Genomic DNA, 21,043 nt, shown 5'->3' with positions numbered 1-21,043 from the left:
TCAACCTGACTGTCAGCATGTCCGGCATCAGATTCGTGTATTCGTGCATTTACTCCATAGCTGCAAACTCACGATTTTCTGGTCAGTTCCTCTGTCACGGACCATGAACTCCTGCTGCGGCATAATTCTATAAAAAGGGCTGTCTTGTCTATTCCGCGTGTTTGAAAATAGTGCTCACACCTCAGGCTGAGAAGATAATTGCCTCAGATCTGCAGTAATGCCGCAGGCGATGAAATGCAATGATCATTACAGCACACCCTAAATCCAGCTGAATGAGTCACACTTGGAAATTTTGGAGCCAATTGTACACCTTAGCCAACTGCTGTTTATGATGAAGTTTTGCAAAAGAGAGGAAAAAACCGTAGGCCATGGAAATTGTTAGTCCAGTGACAGTTCCTGTTTTCGAATGCTTGAGCACAACTGAGGGTTTAAATAAATGAAAACTGTCAGCCAGGCGTTGGCAACTAAAGGAACACAACCCCACACTCCCACTATGTGGATGCTATGGAATGGGGTCTAAGTTGTAATGGTTGAAATCACACAGGAACACATGTAAAAACAAACAAACAGGCAAGTTCATCAGCTGCCGGCAACAGCCCGTCAACAAGAACACTAAAGGCTAGTGTGCAGGCCAATATGCACTTGGGCTCGATGTGCTTTTCTCACACAGTTGGGTAGGAGCAGGGTTTTGTGGTGAAATTGATGTTTGATGATCATTACGAAGTTCTCTGTTTTGATTAGGATAACCTTTGTTGGTCCCACAATAGGGACATTTCCTATACAAGATGCAATCGTGTTTCATCGAAGGTTTATTACTCCATGTAAAAATTAAGAGTCTGAAAAAAGTACAAAATGAGACTTTTGTGCATTTTTTCACTATTTAAGAAAAAGTGCTAGGGGTCATTTTATGTGAATTAGTCACCTGTCAAAGTCCATGAATTCTATTATTTTTTTTATTTAGAAGCGAACGATTCACTTTTGTTGGATCATGGGTTTCATTTATGGAGGCCAGTGTATATAGTGGGGGAGGGCCGACAAAGGCCAGAAAGATTATGCGTTACTCCGGCTTGGTTTTGATCATGCCCAAAAATCCGGACAGCTGAAATGGGAAATAAGTGTTTTATACTATATGCTAACAATTCAGCACAAGTTCTGAGTTCTGAGTTGTTCTGAGTCTTTTCATAAGGTAAGTATGTTAAAGGTTAAAGCTTTAAGAACATCTCCAAACAGTTTGATGTTCCTGTGACAGCAGTTGCACATTATAGTTTAAGGTGAATGGGACTGTAGCCACGCTGGATGTGGCTGCAAGAGACAGACGGCAAATGGAATGGACGGATACGGAATGTGTTTGGTGCTCGCTCCCAGGCAAAAAGAATAAAAACTTCATCTCTCAAAATTTAAGGCAGATATTTGTCTCCTACAAGAAACCCGCTTACAAAAATCAGAAGAAAAATTATTTATAGATAAAAATTTTAGTCAAGTTTACTCTGCCTCCTATAATAGTAGACAAAGAGGTGTCTCTATACTTATACATAAGAATTTATTCTTTACTCTAAATAATATAGTAATAGATTTAGAGGGCCGATATATTATTATCCAGGTAACTATATTTAATAAAGTATATACAATTGGTAATTTATATGCCCCAAATAATGATGACCCGGATTTTTTCCATGAATTTTTCTCTCGGTTACTCGATTTAGCAACAAATTCTACTATTATTATTGGAGGTGATTTTAACACGGTCTTAAACCCATTAATAGATCGTTCTAATAATACGATATATACAAGGCGATTACGATCCGCTAAAGTAATAGATGAATATATGGAGGATTTTGGCCTCAGCGATGGCTGGAGACTTCAAAACCCAACTAAGAAGGAATTTACTTTCTTCTCTGCGGTGCACCGATCATTCTCAAGAATTGATTTTTTCCTGACAAATAATTCTATTGTTGATAAAACTGCTATAAAAATACATTCTATAATTATAAGTGATCATGCACCAGTCTCCCTCACTCTACAAATTGACTCTACCTTTAAACTACCCCCGATATGGCGTTTTAACATCTCACTACTGAAAGACGTAGAGTTTGATAAAATTATTAGAAGGGAATGGGCAGATTTTTTGGATTTTTTCTCTGGGAAGCAGGGAAAGCGTTAATTAGAGGGAAAATTATATCATATTCAACTTATAAAAAGAAACAGGATCAAAAATTAGAAAAATACCTGGAAGATAAAATTAAACAACTAACGGATGAATATGCATTAAACCCAAATAATCAAATATGGACGGAACTACAGAATATAAAAATACAGTTAGATAACATGTTATCTAAAAAGACAGAGTTTATAATACAACAGTTGAGATATAATAATTTTGAACATAATAATAAATCAGGTAAATTTCTGGCAAATCAACTTCAACGGAATCGGGAAAAATCTCTTATAACGGCTATTAAAGATATAAATGGTGAATTAACACAATCACCAGAAGAAATTAACCATATTTTTTATAACTATTATCGAAATCTATACTCAGAAATTAATAGACCTAATCCTGAACATATTGAGGTATTCCTAAATAGCTTAAATATACCTCAGTTATCTACTGAACATAAAGATATTCTAGATGCCCCGCTTACTATAGATGAGTTGTATCGTGCTTTAGACAGTATGCCTAATGGCAGAGCACCTGGTCCAGACGGCTATATTTTTTAAACATTTCTGGTTAATGTTTGCTCCATTATTTCTAAGAGTAGTAACTGAAATTAAAAGTAAGGGTGATATACGTCAAGATATGACTATAGCAGCAATTAAACTTTTATTAAAGCCAGAAAAAGACCCCACCCTCCCGTCAAGTTACCGACCGATATCACTAATTAATACCGATATTAAAATTATCGCTAAGGCCTTGGCATCTCGACTAGAGACAGTAATCTCGACAATTATTCATAGCGATCAAACAGGTTTTATTAAAGGTCGTCATTCTACTAATAATATTAGGAGGCTCTTTAACTTGATTAGTATGTCACAGCGGTATGATAAAAAGGCAGTTGTTATTTCGCTGGATGCAGAAAAAGCCTTCGATAAAGTTAACTGGTCCGTCCTCTTTGTTGCCTTAAATAAATTCGGCTTTGGGGAGTCATTCATTCAATGGGTCTCAATATTATATGATTCTCCTAAAGCTACAGTTACTACTAATGGGATTACATCACAGAGTTTTACTCTACAAAGGGGTACAAGACAAGGGTGCCCAATGTCTCCTTTATTATTTGCTATATTTATTGAGCCGCTTGCATTAGCTATACGTCAGGATAGACGGATCCAAGGAAACCACTCCGGGACAATAGAACATAAAATTAATCTATATGCCGATGATATATTACTCTATTTAGAAGAACCTGCTATCTCGTTAGGGGAAGCATTTAACTTAATAACTAAATTATCTCACTTATCAGATTACTCTATTAACTGGACAAAATCAACATTATTACCTATTACAGAAAATTCATGTAACCCTACAAGTCAGGATCCACACTACTCCTTTCCTACAGGTAATTTAAAATACTTAGGGGTTAAAATTTCACCTAAGTTATCTGAATTAACTTCGTTAAATTTTTTACCATTATTGGATAGCATCCGTAGTGACCTGGAGCGCTGGAATAATCTTCCGATCTCTTTAATAGGACGGATAGCTACTATAAAAATGAAAGTTTTACCAAAGATTAATTATTTATTTTCAATGATTCCATTTAAACCTACGTCTAACTGGTTCCAATCGCTGGACTCTGCTATCATAAAATTCTATTGGAATAAAAAAAAAGCCAAAATTAGTCTATCTACTCTTCAGGAAAGTAAATCTAAAGGAGGTTTAGAGGCACCAAACTTTATGACTATTATATAGCTAATCAACTACAATATCTTGTGCTATGGACACAACCCAACAGAGATACTAACTGTTGGTTGGAATTGGAGCAGAAGGATTGTAATAATCTTAGACTGTTAGATTTGCTCTTTATTACAAAATCAATAAAACGACATAATTGTTTTAAAAACCCAATGATAGCCGCCACCCTGACTGCCTGGTGGAAGGCATTAGAAATTACAAACTCCCAATTGGCGCCCTGTGGGCTCTCTCCCATTTGGCATAACCCCGACTTTCAACTTAGTAATCAGTCGTTCCATTTAAGCTTATGGGAGCAGAAAGGAATTACACACCATCATCTTTTCTCAGATAATAAGTTTATATCGTATACAAACCTGGTCCAAAAATATGAAATAAAAAACGGAAATTTCTTACATTATCTGCAAGTCAAAAATATGGTTAAGAAACAAATCCCAACACTTCAGGATACGCTCCAACTGCCTGTCTTAGCTAAAGATATTATAAAGCTTTCTCCAACAACAATAAAGAAAATATCAAAAATATATAAGTTATTTTTATACACAAATAAAACGTATTTAACGACTTTAAAATGGGAAAAAGACTTGTCTATAGTTCTGGAACCAGACTTTTGGACCCAAATCTGTGAAAATGTATTTAAAATGACCAAACAGACAAATTTGCAACTTATCCAATACTTCATAGAACATATATTACACAATATATGATGAAAAAAATGGGACTCTCTGACTCCGACATTTGTCTCCAGTGCTCACAAAACACTGCCGATACTTATCTTCATGCTTTATGGTCATGTACTCCAGTGCTGCATTTCTGGACTAAAATCTTGGAAAAGCTCGCTGATATATTAAACTGTAGGCTTCCTTTATCTCCAAGATTGTGTTTACTAGGTGACTTAACAATAATTGAGCTACCATGTAAACAATCTCAATCTATACTTATAGCCCTTACTATTGCTAAAAAAATAATCCTTGTCAATTGGAAAAATAAACAATCTCTAAATATCGACCACTGGTTAAACTTACTAATAAATTATATCTCAATGGAAAAAATCTCTGCCTTAAATAAAAATCAAGTATCAAGATTTAAACAAATATGGACTATGTACATAGAATATTTTAATCTTAATTTGGCAACTTAATCCTGCCTAGATTCTAGGGCTCCTGGGGGGTGGGCGTGCCACCGACACCCGCCGGGTTGGGTGAGGCCCCGCTGGTCGCTCCTCTTACTCACTTCACTAGTTTTGCACTATACACTTTGTAAATATACACATAGGGCAACAACTCATTTCTTGGTGGGGTGGGGAAGGGTGGAAACACCGTCTTCACCCTTCAACTCCCCTCCAATTTTAATGCACATCATGTCCAAGGGGAGGGGTGAGTTGGGGCGGGGAGCCATCAGGGGGGATGGACTGCAGTGCCTGGCAGCGCTGTGGACCCCCCATCTGTGTCCCTGCCCCACCACTTTGTCCCTCCATTTCCTTTTTTAATGCACCACACATATACATATTCATTTTTTGGGGGGGATGCGGGTGTATCGGAGTAGGGAAAGTTTTTTCCCTCTGCTCCGACTCACCTGCTCCCAATTTTAATGCACCACACGCACACACTTGTATATGCACTGGGTGGGGCCACATTCACGGTGTAAGGGTAGAGCTCGCCAGACGGCGAGCTGGCGGACTCAGTAACAGGGTTAGGTGTCACTAGTACGCTGGCGTGACGACCGGGGCCTCTTCCCACCGGGCTCGGTGTTCTGGTGTTCCGCCTCTCCCCCGGTGCTTCCTCCTCTGCTTCCCCCCTCCCGCCGCTGTTCTCCTTTCGCACGGCTGGAGGTGGGGTGGGCACGTCTTCCCTCTCTGCGCTGCTGCCCGGTGCCGGTTTCCGGGGGTGGGGGCTCGTGGGGGGCGGGGTTCGCGGGGGGGTTGGCGGTCGTCGGGAGGGGGCGGCTTGTTTGGGGGGGGGTGGAGGTATGGGTGGGTGGGGGTTTGGGTGTTGGGGGTCGGGGTGTGTTCGGGGGTTTGGGGGCCGGGGGTGGCGGGGCCTGGGTCGTGACGGGTGGCGGGTTTCGGTGGGGTGCGGGGGGGTCGTGGGTGGATGGGGGCTGGGGACCGGTGGGGCGCTGTGGGGGCCCGCCGGGGCTCGTTCTGCGGCCTTGGGCTCGGGGGTGTGGGCCGGGGCTGGGGCGGGGGTGTTCCGGGCGTCTGGGTCGGCTCGCCGAACGGTGTCCGCTCGGGTGGCTTGGGGGTGGCCTTGGGGCTGCCGCGGCCTGGGGATTCTGGGGGGGGGGGGGTGGTGCTCGCTTTGCTGGACCGCGGTTGACGGCTTCTTTCTTTGGTGGTGGTCCTTATGCATGCCAGATCCATCGCACCAGCATCTACTGAAACTCAAACAGAATTTGCCTCTCCCTCCCACAGCCCCTTGAATCAGTGGGTGCTGGTGTCTGTGGATCTCACTTGGCTTTATCTATCCTTCCCTCCTTCCTCTCTTTAGTTTTTCCTCTGGTCACTTGAGATCTCAATTTATTGGAAGTTTGAGGTTTCTGGGGTTGGCATAAGACTCTGGTTTTGTAACCACGCAGGAGGGGTTTGGTTGGTGCTGGATTTCACTTTGATGGATTGGATGTACTGGCTTCTATGGATCTCACTCTGCCTCATCGATCCTTCCCTCCTTCCTCTCTTTAGTTTTTCCTCTGGTCTCTTGAGATCTCGCTAATTTGTTGGAATTTAGAGGCTTCCGGGGTTGGCGTAAGACTTTGATTTTGTAACCATGGGGAAGGCAGGAAGTGTTTGGTAGGTGCTGGATTTCACTTTGATTTATCTTTCTTTTCTCTTTATTTTTTCTGACCTTTTCTCTGGTCTCCTGACCATTTGAACCTCACGACTCCTGCAAGATTCTGAAGTACCTGGTTAAGGCGAAGGGTAATGGGATATTTACAAGGTTTTAGGTGAATTAATGAGTATAAATTCATACGTATTTGCACGCGCACGCAAACGCACACACGCAAGCGCACACGCAAACGCACACACACACAAAAAAAAGAAAAAGAAAAAAAAGAGCAATGATAAGACGTTGAATCGGTAAGACTACCGAATTAACAATTCTGAGCTCTTTAAAAAAAAAAAAAAAAAAAAAAAAGAATGGACGGATACGAATGTCAGTAACCAAAAGGAGTGAGAAAGGACAAGGAATTAAAGGAAAGGCATTGGAGGATGGACATTAGCTTTGCATCACCGTCGACACAGCTCAAAACAGTGGCGGCTCGTCAATAGAGCGTGCTGATGTTAAAAGGCAACTCTTGCAGTCATTTTTGCCTTAACTCCTTCATGTTTCATAACAGCGTTTGTTTTCATGATTCTATGATTTTTTTCCCCCCTCTGAAAATTGAGTGATTCCATATTTTTCCCCTCTACTAGAATTGGAAAAAAAAAAAAAAAGTGACTCCAGCCATTTTTCTTATTTTTTTTATTTTATTTTTTTGACATTTCTTCAAAATGTGGCTTTAATTAAAATAGTTTTGGACAAGATTCGTGATTTTCCTTTTTTTTTTTTTCTCCAAAATAAAACGTTTTAAATGATTATCCTTGAAGCGTTGATCTCATATTTTGTGCCAGGAGTTGGATCATTTTTGTCTGCCTGTTTCATGAATTAAAAAAAAATAAAAATTGTTGAATCAGAATTCAAAAGCAATGTGATTTTTTTATGGTTATTTTTTTTCCCCATTGTTTTTCAGTTTTGTTTAATTGTGAGTTTTTGTTTTTATGAACAGAGGCGTACTAACGTTTTTTGTTTTTTTTTGTCTTTTTCAATGTGCAAATATACAGTGTATGCTATGGAAAAAAACCATGACTTCTAATCATCAGAGTTGCCTATATCTGGGGTAGTGCATGAAAGCTATAATTAATTATTCTCTCTATAAAGCTCATTTCTCACCTTGTATAACTCAGAATGTGTTCTCTTGATTAGGAGCACATTTTAATTGCCACTTGTCAATTGTCACCATCTTATCTGTCCCTCTTATCGCTTTAATGAAATGTCTACTTTAAGTGATCTTTTTTTTTTCCCCAAGACTGTTGAGCCAAATTAACTTAAGAACTACTTAATAACAAGAGATTGATTCACTTTCATAATGTAAATATACTATCATTAATTAATACGGTATGCATAATGTATGTGGTTGTAACCACGCTGACATAGCACCGTTTTGTAAGTTAGAAATGTCAATAGAGAATGTTCGCGGATAATGTGATTAATTGCTTTGTTGGGTCCCAGAAGACAAAACATCAGATTGAACATTCATCATATTGCAGCCTTTGAATAGTGAGCAAATTTATTTTAATTAGCCTGACCCTCTTGCTCTGTCCCCCAGTTAAGGATGGCCGAAGGTTAAGGATGTTGACTTAATCGTTTGCTGTTCAGTGGGGACATGCCCCAGTCAGTAGAACAAGTTTAATTGGGTTGAAAAGTGTGCTCATGTACAGTACGTGTATGGATGAGTGATTATGTACGCCTTTTGGATTACAATCTGCAGCACTTCCTTTTGAAGCCCTTTGGAGGCAGTGCAAAAATTTGTGTTGGGTGCTAATACTGGAGGCCTCGGAAGAGGACTGAGCCTGCCTGGGAGCTGACACGGAGAACAAAAATAAAGTGGTGTTTATGCAACTGTTTCCGATCCGAGTATTTGTATTATTTTACATGATTGCTCATCAAGTCGTTAAAGTAAAATGGTGACATAGAGTTCAAGTAAAATGGATGTTTTTGGTGCTTGTGCTCGTGCTCATATTTACAATATCACGTGTAGTCATTATTTTACTTGTAGAGAGACTTGAACATGTATCCCCATCCCTTCCTTTTTCTTACATTTGTGGTACTTCTGATATATGCAGATGGCTGGTCGCGGGTCCAAGGAGAACAAGTGCTCTCTCAAGGCAGTGGAGGAGATGCTGGAATCCATGCAGATAACTATGTCCTAGATGTCCTCCACCAAGACCGTCCTTCTTTCTCCTTTTGATGACCACATGCTCTTGGGGGCCATACGGCAGCTCAAATAGCCAATGACTTGAAGGGAAACCTAATCTAACATTGGTTTGTTTTGTTTTGTGCCCTTTCAAGTTTGGCTCTGGTAATTGGCTGAAATTGATATGGATAATGGTAGAGTGTTGCTTCCTCTCAAATGAAAACGTTTGTCCTTACATTTGTTATATTGTGGTACAATACACAAGTATCTAATTTGTTTTGTTTTACATTCAGTTGACCTAGCAAGCGACATCGTGGACACGAACGAGAAAAAGATTTATAGTACGTGCTATTTATCGAGACAGTGTGGCGACCAGTCTGCACTGATAAATATGTAAGAAAACTTGCTTTTTTGTTAAATCTAGAAAAATGTCTTAATAAAAGTTGAACTGAACTGAACACATTTTCTTTGGGTGTTTCGTTATTGTGTTTTCTGCTACATTTCCATTTATTGAAGTGTTTTACAAGGGTGCGGCTCCTTGATACTTACTTTAGCAGGATTGGGCGTGAAAAGACAATTCCAAAATTCTCCCTTTCAGTTATCCAAGGCAGCAGCTGCATCAACTAGAACACACTGTATAATGTTTCTGTCATTTTATTTGGAATATAGCAGAGAACAGTCTGCATTGAATTGGAAAGCAGAAATAAAACATTCAGCGTTTTAGGTGCTGTCATTTACACGCAATTTTCTATCGAAATAGGGCCTTAAAATGTCACTCACCTGTACAAGTTCGGGTGTTATGTGAATTTACATTTGTTTGTCGATCTTTCATATTTGGTTTTCTGGATCCTATATATATATATATATATATATATATATATATTACATTACACACTAGGCTTAGAGAACATGTACCCTCCTTATAGGAAGGCCAGAGCCAAATTCAAACCCAATACCTCTGTACCACTCACACACTGTGCCATTCTGGTTTTACACTATTTGTATATAGAATGTGCATATTTTGACAAGCAAGATTAAGACTTGATGCTATTCATGGAATTTCGGTGATGCGCCCCCTGAGTAAGACACTACAAACGTACTGAGACAACAGTGCCACCTGTAGTCTGGAGGAAAAATGATTGCAAGTGGAACCTTTCAGAGTTGAGTGATGGCATTCACCTGGAAGTGTACTTTGGCTGTTGTCTTGCTTTAAACTTTGGACTGCATGGATTGTTACGTGCAGCTTGTCTTCAGCTCAGAATTAATGATCAAAAATAGTGGGTTCCACATCATTTATCAATACACTCTGGGCCATCATTCCTTTGCTTTCCTAAGTTACGATCCAAACTTTTTTTTTTGAGCAAAGAATTATTATTTTTTTGTCCCTGCAGTGGGATATTGTCGAGACTGAATAAACCAATGCATCCTTTTCCTTGTCTACACACTTGTATAACTGTGGACACCTGAAAGTTACAGGAGAATGAGCCTTTTTAGCACCCTAAACTAGTGGCTCATCTTATTGTGTGGAAGGGATTCACTCTTAGTGCTCCCTATAACCTTGGATTACCAAGGAAATTCCACCCCGCTGAAGGGTATAAACTTGTTCTCTTCTGCTCTTCGCAGGCCAGGTTAGCTGATGAGTAGGAAACTAAGCATACACTTTGAATAGCTTGTAGCAGTAGCAAAGGTGATGATTGTGACAGCTGCCCATAATGTTGCAATAAATTTTGTAAACAGAAAGGGGAAACTAAAAGTTCACGTTTAGTCATATTTCTAAGAAATTACTATCTTTTATGGAGTACAATCATGTTTCTCTGTGATCGACAGGCACGCAGGACATTCTTCTCTCCTTCATGTACAGTATATGTAATATACAGTGGCTGAGGATGATTGATACATGTATCTCTACTCTTATGAACTCCAAATTGTTACATGTGCAATCTGCTGAGGTAAACTTGATGAATTTGACTATGTTATGGTATAGAAATTCATATTTTCCAGAAGAATTTATCTCACAGGCTTGGTGGTAACGTCCACAAAAGCAATATTATGTTTTCCAACACAGCGGCAACTACAGGATAATTTACTTTAGAATTTTGATACTCTCATTCATCATCCTGTAAGGATAGCTTGAAAGTATAAGTGATTCTAGTTTTCATCGAGTGCCATCATTAATTCATTAAAGCAACATTTCCAACTCTTAGGGTCAATAACCCAATTTTTGGGGGGCCCAAACGAAAATGATGTAGGCTCTTTTACTGAACGTTGGGCAGACAGATATTTGCTTAGCAAAAGTACTTTCATTTTCATACTTAAGAGGCACTGTATTCATTTTGTATATTTGGGTATCAGCGGGGAAATCACATTTCTATTTCGAGTCTTGATTGGAAGACATCTGGGAAACCCATTCGTCCATGCATTTACTACCACTTATCTGGTCTTGGGTAGCGGGGGCAGCAGCTTCAGGAGGGAAGCCCAGACTTTCCTCTCCCCAGCCACTTCAACCAGCTCCTCAGCGATCACAAGGCAGTCCCAGGCCAGCCGAGTCTTTCCAGCTTATCCTGGGTCATCTCCAGGGCCTCCTACCAGTAAGACATGCCGGGAACACCTCTCAAAAGAGGTGTCTAGGAGGCATTCGAACCAGATGCCCGAGCCACGTCAGCTGGTTCCTCCCGGATGACCAAGCTTCTCATCCTATCTCTAAGGGAGACCACGGACACCCTGCGGAGGAAACTCATTTTGGCCACTTGTATCCAGGATCTTGTCCTTGATTTGTCATGACTCGAGTCATGCAGCAGGTTTGTTTGGGGTCTAGTCTCATGACTGGGTTCACGCGTGGGTCAAGTTTGAGTCTATGACCTGTTAAGTTGCGGTTAAAGTGTCTCTTTTGTACTGATGTAACCAGCATCAGGTTTCGGCTGGTTTAATGCTATGTGATGTTATGTGGGTGACAAGACTCTTTATTGCTATGTGATGTTAGATGATGTCCAGAATCTTTAATCGCGTTACTGGGTCAACAGGTCAACAGCCAATCCGATAATTCCATGTCAGTACTGGTACCCACATGTCTAGCTACAACCAATGAGATCGATTCACTGTCTATTTAAGCTGTCTGAGAAATGTGTGTGTTGCCGGATTATTACTCCCTGTTCCTCTGTGCTTCTCTGCAGCCCAAAGGGGGCTTGGCATCTCGTGATTCTCGATGCATTCTCATTGTTTTTCGTTTAGTCAGGTTATGTGAATAAATAGTTAAAACCTTATTTATGTCTACGCTTTGGGTTCCAACCATTCAGCACATAACAAAATTATTTTTAAAATGCAGTTTTAATTACCTTATTTATGAACACTGATCTCCTCTTGGTTTAACCTTTCATCTTTGAATGAATATGAATGCAAACCATTTTGATAATTAGCAGGTTTTCACTTTGACTTACCAAACCACAGTTGGTGTGTTTATTAAATTTGGATTATGAAAGTGTTGAATGCAGGCATGCCTTTGTGTCAGCTTGAGCTTGTTCAATGCAATTTGTTGTCTTGCAACACTGTAAACATGAATTGGAATTTAAGCAATTGATTTGAGGCAGACGATGTTCTCCTTATAGCAGGGTTTACCGATTCCAGTCCTCGAGGTACGTAGTCTTGCAGGTTTTAAATGTTTGCGCCCACTAGCACACCTGATTATGCAGGACTCTGGACCTCGTGAACCGTAATTGGTGAACCCTGCCTTAAATAGCTTTTGTCCAGAAGCCTCCAGAATCTTTTTTAAGAAGCCAGCCAGCGGAAATGCGAGACTTTTATTTTTTTTATTTTTTTTTAAAGTTGCTTTCTGACAGAATCCTTGGCCATGCACACGTCTGAGTTCTCATCTTGTCTGCGAACTTTGTCACTGTGTAGGACATGATTCACATCTGAGAAAGGCAAGTTGCTGGCTCCAAAATACAGCTGTTCCTTCCAGCCAAGACTTTCCAAACCACAAACTCCCATCTCTGAGGGTCTTCTCAGCCAAAATGCTCGGCCTTATCCCACACTGCCTGGAGCCTAATTATAAAAGGAGGGAAAACCAGAATTGGCTACTGATTGAGCTTCCTGGGTGAATGTTAATGGCGACCACAAAGTGATATTTTATACCCTGAGAGGGATTCAACTAAAGATGGGACAATGAGGATGAAGAGGAGGTTTGGGGTTGTCTTGGCGACATCTCATATGCTGATATATTTACGCCTTTCTACTTCCATGCAATCATCTCATTGCAACTGGAAACAATGCAATAAGATTCTTTTACATTGCATATTCACTGGTGTGTGAACACATCCTCCTCAGGATTTTGATGAGCCACACACCACATTATCAGAGGTGGATTGAAGCCAAGGCCATTCATCCAAGTACGTAAGTGTGATTTGAAGTACTTATCTTGCTTCTCGGTTCATTGTTGCACACTCAGCTTGCTAGTCTATCGACACTGAATACTTCTCGGCTATGTTCTTTCTGTCAATTGCTCACCTGTGACACTGAACTATGTATCAAGCCACCTGGATCTCTACTGCCAACCTCTTCAAGCCTTTCATTGTGACTATGCTGCAACTATCTCATTCTCACATGGATTTTTATTCTCCTCACTTTTTTTGCCGAGAAACAACTCTATACTTACAATTTACAGCATTCAAATTTCAACTTGCTTCAGAAATTCACACCTTCCGGGGTATATATGGCCTGATTCCACATTACTTTAAGTATTTGCACAATATAACGCTAAAGATCACCTTTTCCCCATTCATTTTCAATGGGACTGACATTGAACTTTTTCTAAGTCCCACCTTCCATGCCCACTTCCACACATACAACTGAACATTACGGATGTAATGATATCCAAACATCAAGATACGATATTATCACGATATGAAGGTCACGATACGATAATTATCACAATATTGTGGGGGGGTTGGCGATCGATCACAATATTATAAAAAAAAAAAAGAGCTCATACTTAAAAAAGCACAATATTGTGCTTTTGTACATAACAGCAATGCATATAAACCACCTACAATCTCTAATAACAATACTGAGGCACTTACTTGCTAATGCAAGCACACGTTGATCGCTTCACAAGCAAATTAGGTTCCCCTTTATCTGACAATTAGCATAGATTTTGAACACAGAAGGCCAAAACATCCGTAATAAAGATTAAATTGCACCAATAAACTAGACACTAAAGGGTGCCGGAACTGCACAAATGGAAATCAACCTGACTTTTTTAACAGATGTGTTCCTTTTAAATATTGTGAACATGACGACGACAATATTGTGGCAGTTTTAATATCAGGATATCACGATATTGCCCTTATCGTGACATCCCTATTGAACATCATTACTATCTCTCAGCTACTGCTCATTGGCACACTTGGTTAAGTGTGCTGTCCACTAACCAGGAAGTCCTGGGTTCGAACCCCACCTCAGACTGTGCGTTGCAAATATGGCAACTGAAATGATTAAGTGCACGTTGGCTGTCATCAAATGGCTATTTTTAAAATACAAACACCATTAACCATGAATATGAAGAAGGCAAGTTAGCTCAGTCGTTAGAGCAACTGCTTCCCGCATGGAGTTCAAACCCCGCTTGAGCCACATTTTAGTACATTCGATGGTTTGGCACCAACTGTCTATCGCATCAGGAAATGGATTATAATTTGTCTGAAATAATTAAATCCCACCTTAGGCAGATTGCAGTTCAAGTTTTCATTTTATTCATTTATCTTTCAACTTCAATGAAAACTGTAATTTTCACATGATTTATCTTTCAATTTACTTCATAAGCATTCAGCTTAGCATTTAGCTATTAGCATTCAGCTGTCAGCATTCCCACGCAATTTCTCCAGAAATTGCACTTGGTCTAGTTCTGTCGTGATATAAGTATAATTAAAGTGTCTGCACTTACTGCCTGTGCAGTTCATCTGACGGTTCTCATCTGACACCCTTTTGTCCACTGTAGCATTCTGTTAAAAAAGAAACACATATTTATCTTTTATTACATATACTTTGACATGTATACTACGATTTAGGCATATCTATTGTCGTAATATTATCCCAAAAGATTCATGTGAAGCACATTACGTCACACTGGCCAAGACAATGGAATTGATGTATTGGGGCATCTCAGCATCAGAGTCAACAACACCACAGCGAGCAAAACAAATCTGCAAGGTGCAGGAAAATCTACCTTCTCTGTGAAATTGAGACTTCTGTGGTTGAGCTCAATATTCTCAATTGTCACTGCCCGTGCCTATTAAGATCCAACAGATTGTATGGCAATGCAACACAAGAGTTGCTGTGTCAGTAATATTGTATACTGTATATCATACACTGTGCTATATAATTGGTAATTCTAGACTGAAGCCCAGTTTTATGCTACCTTTGTGATGATTGAATTTCTCATGGATGTAAATTATTTCATCACTAACAGAATATTAGGCAATTTATTTAAAACACATTAACTGCATGTTTTCATTGCTGCTCTGTAATATTAGTGATGTTCCACTCCACACTCTTTTGGACCCTAGTCCAAGTCACAATTTTGGAATTCGGCCAATTCTGATTCCTTATCCGATACCTCAGCATTGTATTAAAAATATTTTTTTTTTATTTAGTTATTTATTTTTTTAAGCAAAACTACCCCAACACCTTTTATATGGTAGTGGAGCAGTGGTTCAACGAAGTAAAACATTTAAAAACCTATTTTTTTTTTGTACATCTCAAGGGGCTATGATTAACCAGTAGGCCTTTTTTTTATGAGAGCTTTATTTTTGAGACCCTACTGTAGTCATTATTTAACACAAATTGATGGGCTAACCTAATGTTTTTCTTTAGGAAGAAAAAAATACCGTGTATATATACGTACGTGAAAGAAGCATAAACGCAGCAACTTACAAATTGTGTCATTTTGGGTCCGTTTCTCAGTAGAAAGGGGGGCATCAACTTTGGATGACCGAAAAAAATTATGGCTTTTTTCGGTCAAATTTGGTGTGGGTTAGGGGGGCAACTTCACATCAAAGCAAAAGGCTTCATTTAAAGGGCAAGCACGCAAAATGTATTTAATCTTTCATATCCTGACTTTGGGTATGGACTCACACCAGACAAGACCCAGTGTAGGATGTCCGACTCTCCGGATACATGCTAGGCTTAGCTCGACCAACGCTACTGCAGAGGCCCGTTGGGTGCCTCAGCTCGATCAGCGGGGAGGACCCGTTAGCACATCCAGAGTCATCAGTGCCTTATGGCGGAGGTGCCAGGCTGCCCGGCAGTGAAGTGCAGTGGTGAAGCATGCAACACATTTATAACCTTTCTGCCACACCAAATGCTCACTAGCTTGCACACAGTACAAGTCGCACCGGCTCCACTTTCCACATTAAAGATGATCAACTAATAGCCAGTTCCTTGTTTAGCCTGCTATTCAGTCAATAGTGTCACTGTAGCAATGCTAAAGCCATGGCGCAGGCTTAACCCGGGATTACATGGGATGCGTGTGCGTTGCATCTCCGCTCCGATGCGTCTTGACTGCGTACTCCGGACGCGTCAATTTTTTGTCCAACTCACACCGGCTGTGCACAACTCCGGTCCGGCAGCTCTGTCGCCGACAACTTCTCGCGTGATCGCGCGCGATAATGTGGCATTAAAAACACCGACAAAGACACAGAAAGTCTGTGCTCAACAGAGGAGCAGAAAGAGAGTTGGACTTTCTTTGACTGAACTCAACGTCCGCTCCTGCTATGACGTTCCATGCAGCATTCCTTTTTAAGTTGTCTTTGTAAAAGGGATGTGCCGTGTCATATCTAATTTTGTTGCTTTCCACCTCGGTTATAAATCTCTCCGGTGTAATCCCAGGGTTAGCTGTGTGAAATAACCTCATATATTTATTCGAGTCCTGATCGGAAGACGTCTGATTCCGATCAAATCAAATAAAATCAAACTATTTATATAGCACCTTTCGTACATTCGAATGCAACTCAAAGTGCTGAACAATTAAAACATCATACAATAAAAAGATCGTACCCACAGACACACAACAGACACACACGCAAAGCACAACATGGCAGGGCACAGAAGAACCCTGCGAGGAAAGGTACCCAGGAGGAGTTCATCCACACTGAGAGGGATGATGATCAAGTCACCAATCACATGATCAGACCCGATTTCTGATCACGTGATCAGATTGGGACATCCCTATACACTACAGTACAAGTTAAAGAAACACAAAGAGGCCATCTAATATATCACTGCTCTTAAATTAGCGCTGACAGGCAGACATTAAAACAGCTGAGTTTGATCAATTTCATTGCCAAATGCCCTTAAAGTGAGAGGGCAATGGACTGGTCTGACCGGTACAGACTTAAATAAGCTGACTGATATTTTCTTGCCTTTCCTGTCATGAGTGAGACGAGATTAATGAGCCCAGCTCCATCCAGCAGACGCAGACGCAAACCTACAGACAACACCATCAGTCAAACTGTCAGATCTATCATTGGCACTTTAGTTCTGTGTCGTTCGAATAAATAACGCCCCTTGATGACACACTCAATCTCATTACGTTTTACTTTGCCACCAGTGACATCATTGTCGGAAAGGATCTTCTGGACACTAAGAGGCATTAGTTCAGTCCAATTTGCAGTGTACTGTATGACCCGGAATTAAGGGCCATATAGGTATTCTTTTAATTCCTTTGACTCACGACAGGAAAAATGCTGGTTAGTTTACATCTACAACACCAAGCCTCCCTGAGTCCAATATACTGTATTGTTACATTGTCAGAATGGAATTTGATATTTAACACATTGAGTCATGGGTTCCAAATGTGAGACCAGTCTGTTCTATCTCCCAAGTCCTTGATTGATTGACAAAACCAAAAGTCCACTGTTAACCTCAAACGCCCTTGACTGGAGTTACTTTCAACACTGAGGCTTGCCAGTCAATTTTCAAATGTTTAGAACACTCTGATCATGCTGGCACAATGAGCAGATTGTTATTTCACCAATCAAATGTTGCTGTTGTGGTAAGGTCTGCAAACATATCCTTAAATCCACATGTCCAACTGCAGTCCAACAAAAATTACATTTCTGTGCTACTTTGAAGTTTGAAGGCTCCAAAAGTTGCATATTTTGGAGTTGGAAACATCATCTGATGTGTCATAGTGTTATGTTCTGGGTTGGATCCCAAAGAGCAGACACAAACAAGAGTTTAACAGTTTATTCGCATAACATCAAAAGGCGTGGAACTAACTTGACTTGACCAGAAACAATGCGAAGGCATTGAGGAAGAGAGAAGCAGGTGGCCGGCTGGACAGAGGAATAATCTGACCAAGCACAAGCTTCTCAGTTGGGCTTAGATAGACAGTGAATCGATCAGATTGGCTGTGGCGAGACATGTGGGTAACCCTGATACGTCGCTGAAACAGGACTGACATGGCTGTATCTGATTCGCTGCTGACTGGCGCCTGACCATATAAGGAGCTGAAACAGGACTGACATGGATTTATCTGATTCGCTGCTGACTGGCTTCTAACCATATAGAGAGATTAAAGATTCTTGACATGACATAGTTACAAGCCGATTGCATCAGTTCATATAAAGTCAAATAAAACCAAACAGTAGACATTTGCCACAAACAAAACACAGTCATGACACATAGGACGCAAGTTGTAAGCATCTTATTTAGTTCGTGTAGGTTGTAGTTCCTTTTTGGATCTTGTGTGACTGCTGTTATTCATTAGTGTCCATCTGTTTGTGCCGTTAAATGAACATTCATAATTGTCCCAAGGTCTCTATGTGTGTGCAAATGCCCTGCAATAGGCTGCTGACTCGTCCAGGATGTTCCCTTCCTTTCACTCAACAAGTCAGCTGGTATAGAAAATGGATGGATGATGATGGATGGACAGACAGTAAAAGCATTGGGCAACACCATTTGATTACTAGAAGTCCTTTCAAGGTCCTTGTTGTCTTCTCTCAAGTTGACAGAAAGACACCTTGGATGTGATCTTACACACCACAGGACTAATGCACTTTGATAACGCATTGCATCTTAAAATAACTCTATGACATCACTTCCGTGGTGAATAGAAAGTGTGGCGGTGAGAAGAGCTCGACATGTTTGACCTTTTTTATTGCCTGGCTCATTTGAACATGCTCTGACTTAGTAGTTGAAGTGGTCTGGGTTTGAGGGGGTCTGTTAAGCGGCAGGGGTCCTATGTTAGGAAGTTGTGGTCTGCAGAGGGTTTGGGACGTGTGAACATGGTCTGTTGGTTAAAATGGAGTAGGAAACTGATAGTGTATACAAAAATTGGATTTGTGACATATAAATCCCCCCAGAAGACCGTAAATCACGCGATCTCACACCAGCATTCTCACATCTGACAAACAATCATTAAATCTCCTCTTGTAGTTTGCAATTGTTATTCTAGTGCTGGAACAGAGTTTTTTCATGCAAATTCTGTATATTTTTGGTTAATTATATCTATAAACAGCTCATTATATGACACTAAACAGTTGGATTGATTGGTGATTGATGCATAGTGAGGACAGTGAGGACAATGGTGAGTCACCATCGGGTTTTTTTTGGTTTTTTTCGTCTTCTGAAAATGCCTTAGCTGCGATTGAATATCAGTACAAAAAAACATTTCTGTTTGCAGTTATGTGAACTCATGACCATTGATATTGGCTGAACACTGAGACAAAATTTATTTCAAAATAAAATTTAAATGTATTATGATTTTCTGGTTCAGATTCAGGCCATCTCCCGCAGTTATTATCTAAGTCAGCAGTCAACTTGAGGATGGAGTGATTTGTTCAAACAGTGTCAAGGTCATGTTGTTTTTATGTCGTGCATTTAAAGGAATAATTTGTTAGCACATGCATGGTGCTTAACTTTAGTGTGCTTGACACTATCAAAAAATGATCTCATCCTCAATCAAAGAGTGCAGGAAAATAAAGCCCAATAGAAGAAAGCAAACAATTAATGTCAGTTTTTTTTTTTTAGTTGGTGTACGACCCCGTTAGTTATCAGTGCTTAAATGAAAAATGATGTAGCAACATTATAAGGTTGCACATTTAATTAAAGTAAAATCACCCACCTGACTTTCACTTAGCTTTGTGTATTGACCTTTGCTCTGTTTTTTAGACATGTCCTTTCACCTGAAATGCTAGCGATTTGACTCCATTGAAAAAATAATAATAATAAAATAAAATCTGACTAATTTAGTTCTGGTTTATTATAGCACAACATCATAATAATGTAAGACAATTGTATTTACTCTGAATATTTAAAACTTTGACTAAAAGTAGGGGTGGGCAAATGGCAATTGTTTTTTTTATTTTTTTTTTTTTTTTTTTTTTTTTTTTTTTTTTTTTTTTAAATAAACCAGCGGCGTCTATGGCCATTTGGGTTGCTGAACGAAAATTCAACATCATTTTGATCTACGACTTGCAATAAAGTTTTATATTGGTTCCTGCCAAAAAAAAAAAATCACAAGATTATGGCTTTTTGGCCTTTTTTTTTTTTTTTTTTTTTTTTTTTAGTAAGGTGTGTAAAATTGATGTGCAAAATATCTTTTTTGTAGTTGCTGATTTCAAATATCTGCATTTTTAAGACCGTGGAGGTATTGGTAGTGTAATATCGGCAAAAAAAATAAATAAATAAATAAATAAATATATATATATATATATATATATATATATATATATATATATATATATATATATACATATATATATATATATATATACATATATAAAATGAAAATATCCAGAAAATACACACTTTGAGCTTATATGAATACAAATACAAACAAATACAAACCATTGCATCCATAGTGAATTCATTAATTACAGTTTTTGAACACACACAAACACAAAAAACAATCAATGATTCCCTCATCTGCAAACCGGCTGCATTATTGAAAACAATGCTTAAATACCGACATAGATACGTAGCAACTGATATTGTACTAATTGCCATTGCAGATGAAAGCTGTAAAGTGAAGAAATACCAATCCCTGGTGAAAATCAACATTAGAACAGTACTTAATTCCAGTTGTGTACTTTCAGAGTAACTCACCGCCACCATGGTTAAAAGTACCACAAGAAAGGAACTATTTGGAGAACATTACAAAGAAATCACAGCATTCACATCACGTGGTAAATTACC

At 39.6% G+C, this 21,043-nt stretch overlaps 1 protein-coding gene across 1 annotated transcript in view; it reads left to right on the top strand.

Moving 5' to 3' along the window:
- Positions 1–9,315, top strand: part of emc2 (ER membrane protein complex subunit 2) — a 40,253-nt gene extending 30,938 nt beyond the window's left edge. The window contains exon 11 of the mRNA XM_077527737.1: positions 8,787–9,315. Within this exon, the coding sequence (XP_077383863.1) occupies positions 8,787–8,873 (87 nt within the window). The 3' untranslated portion in view covers positions 8,874–9,315. The remainder of the gene's footprint in view (positions 1–8,786) is intronic.
- The last annotated feature ends 11,728 nt before the right edge of the window (positions 9,316–21,043 follow it).

The sequence above is a fragment of the Festucalex cinctus genome, chromosome 7 (assembly GCF_051991245.1).
Source record: "Festucalex cinctus isolate MCC-2025b chromosome 7, RoL_Fcin_1.0, whole genome shotgun sequence".
Classification (NCBI taxonomy): Eukaryota; Metazoa; Chordata; class Actinopteri; order Syngnathiformes; family Syngnathidae; genus Festucalex; species Festucalex cinctus.
Note: the sequence above shows the minus strand (reverse complement) of the source record. Positions and strands in the feature narration are given on the sequence as shown.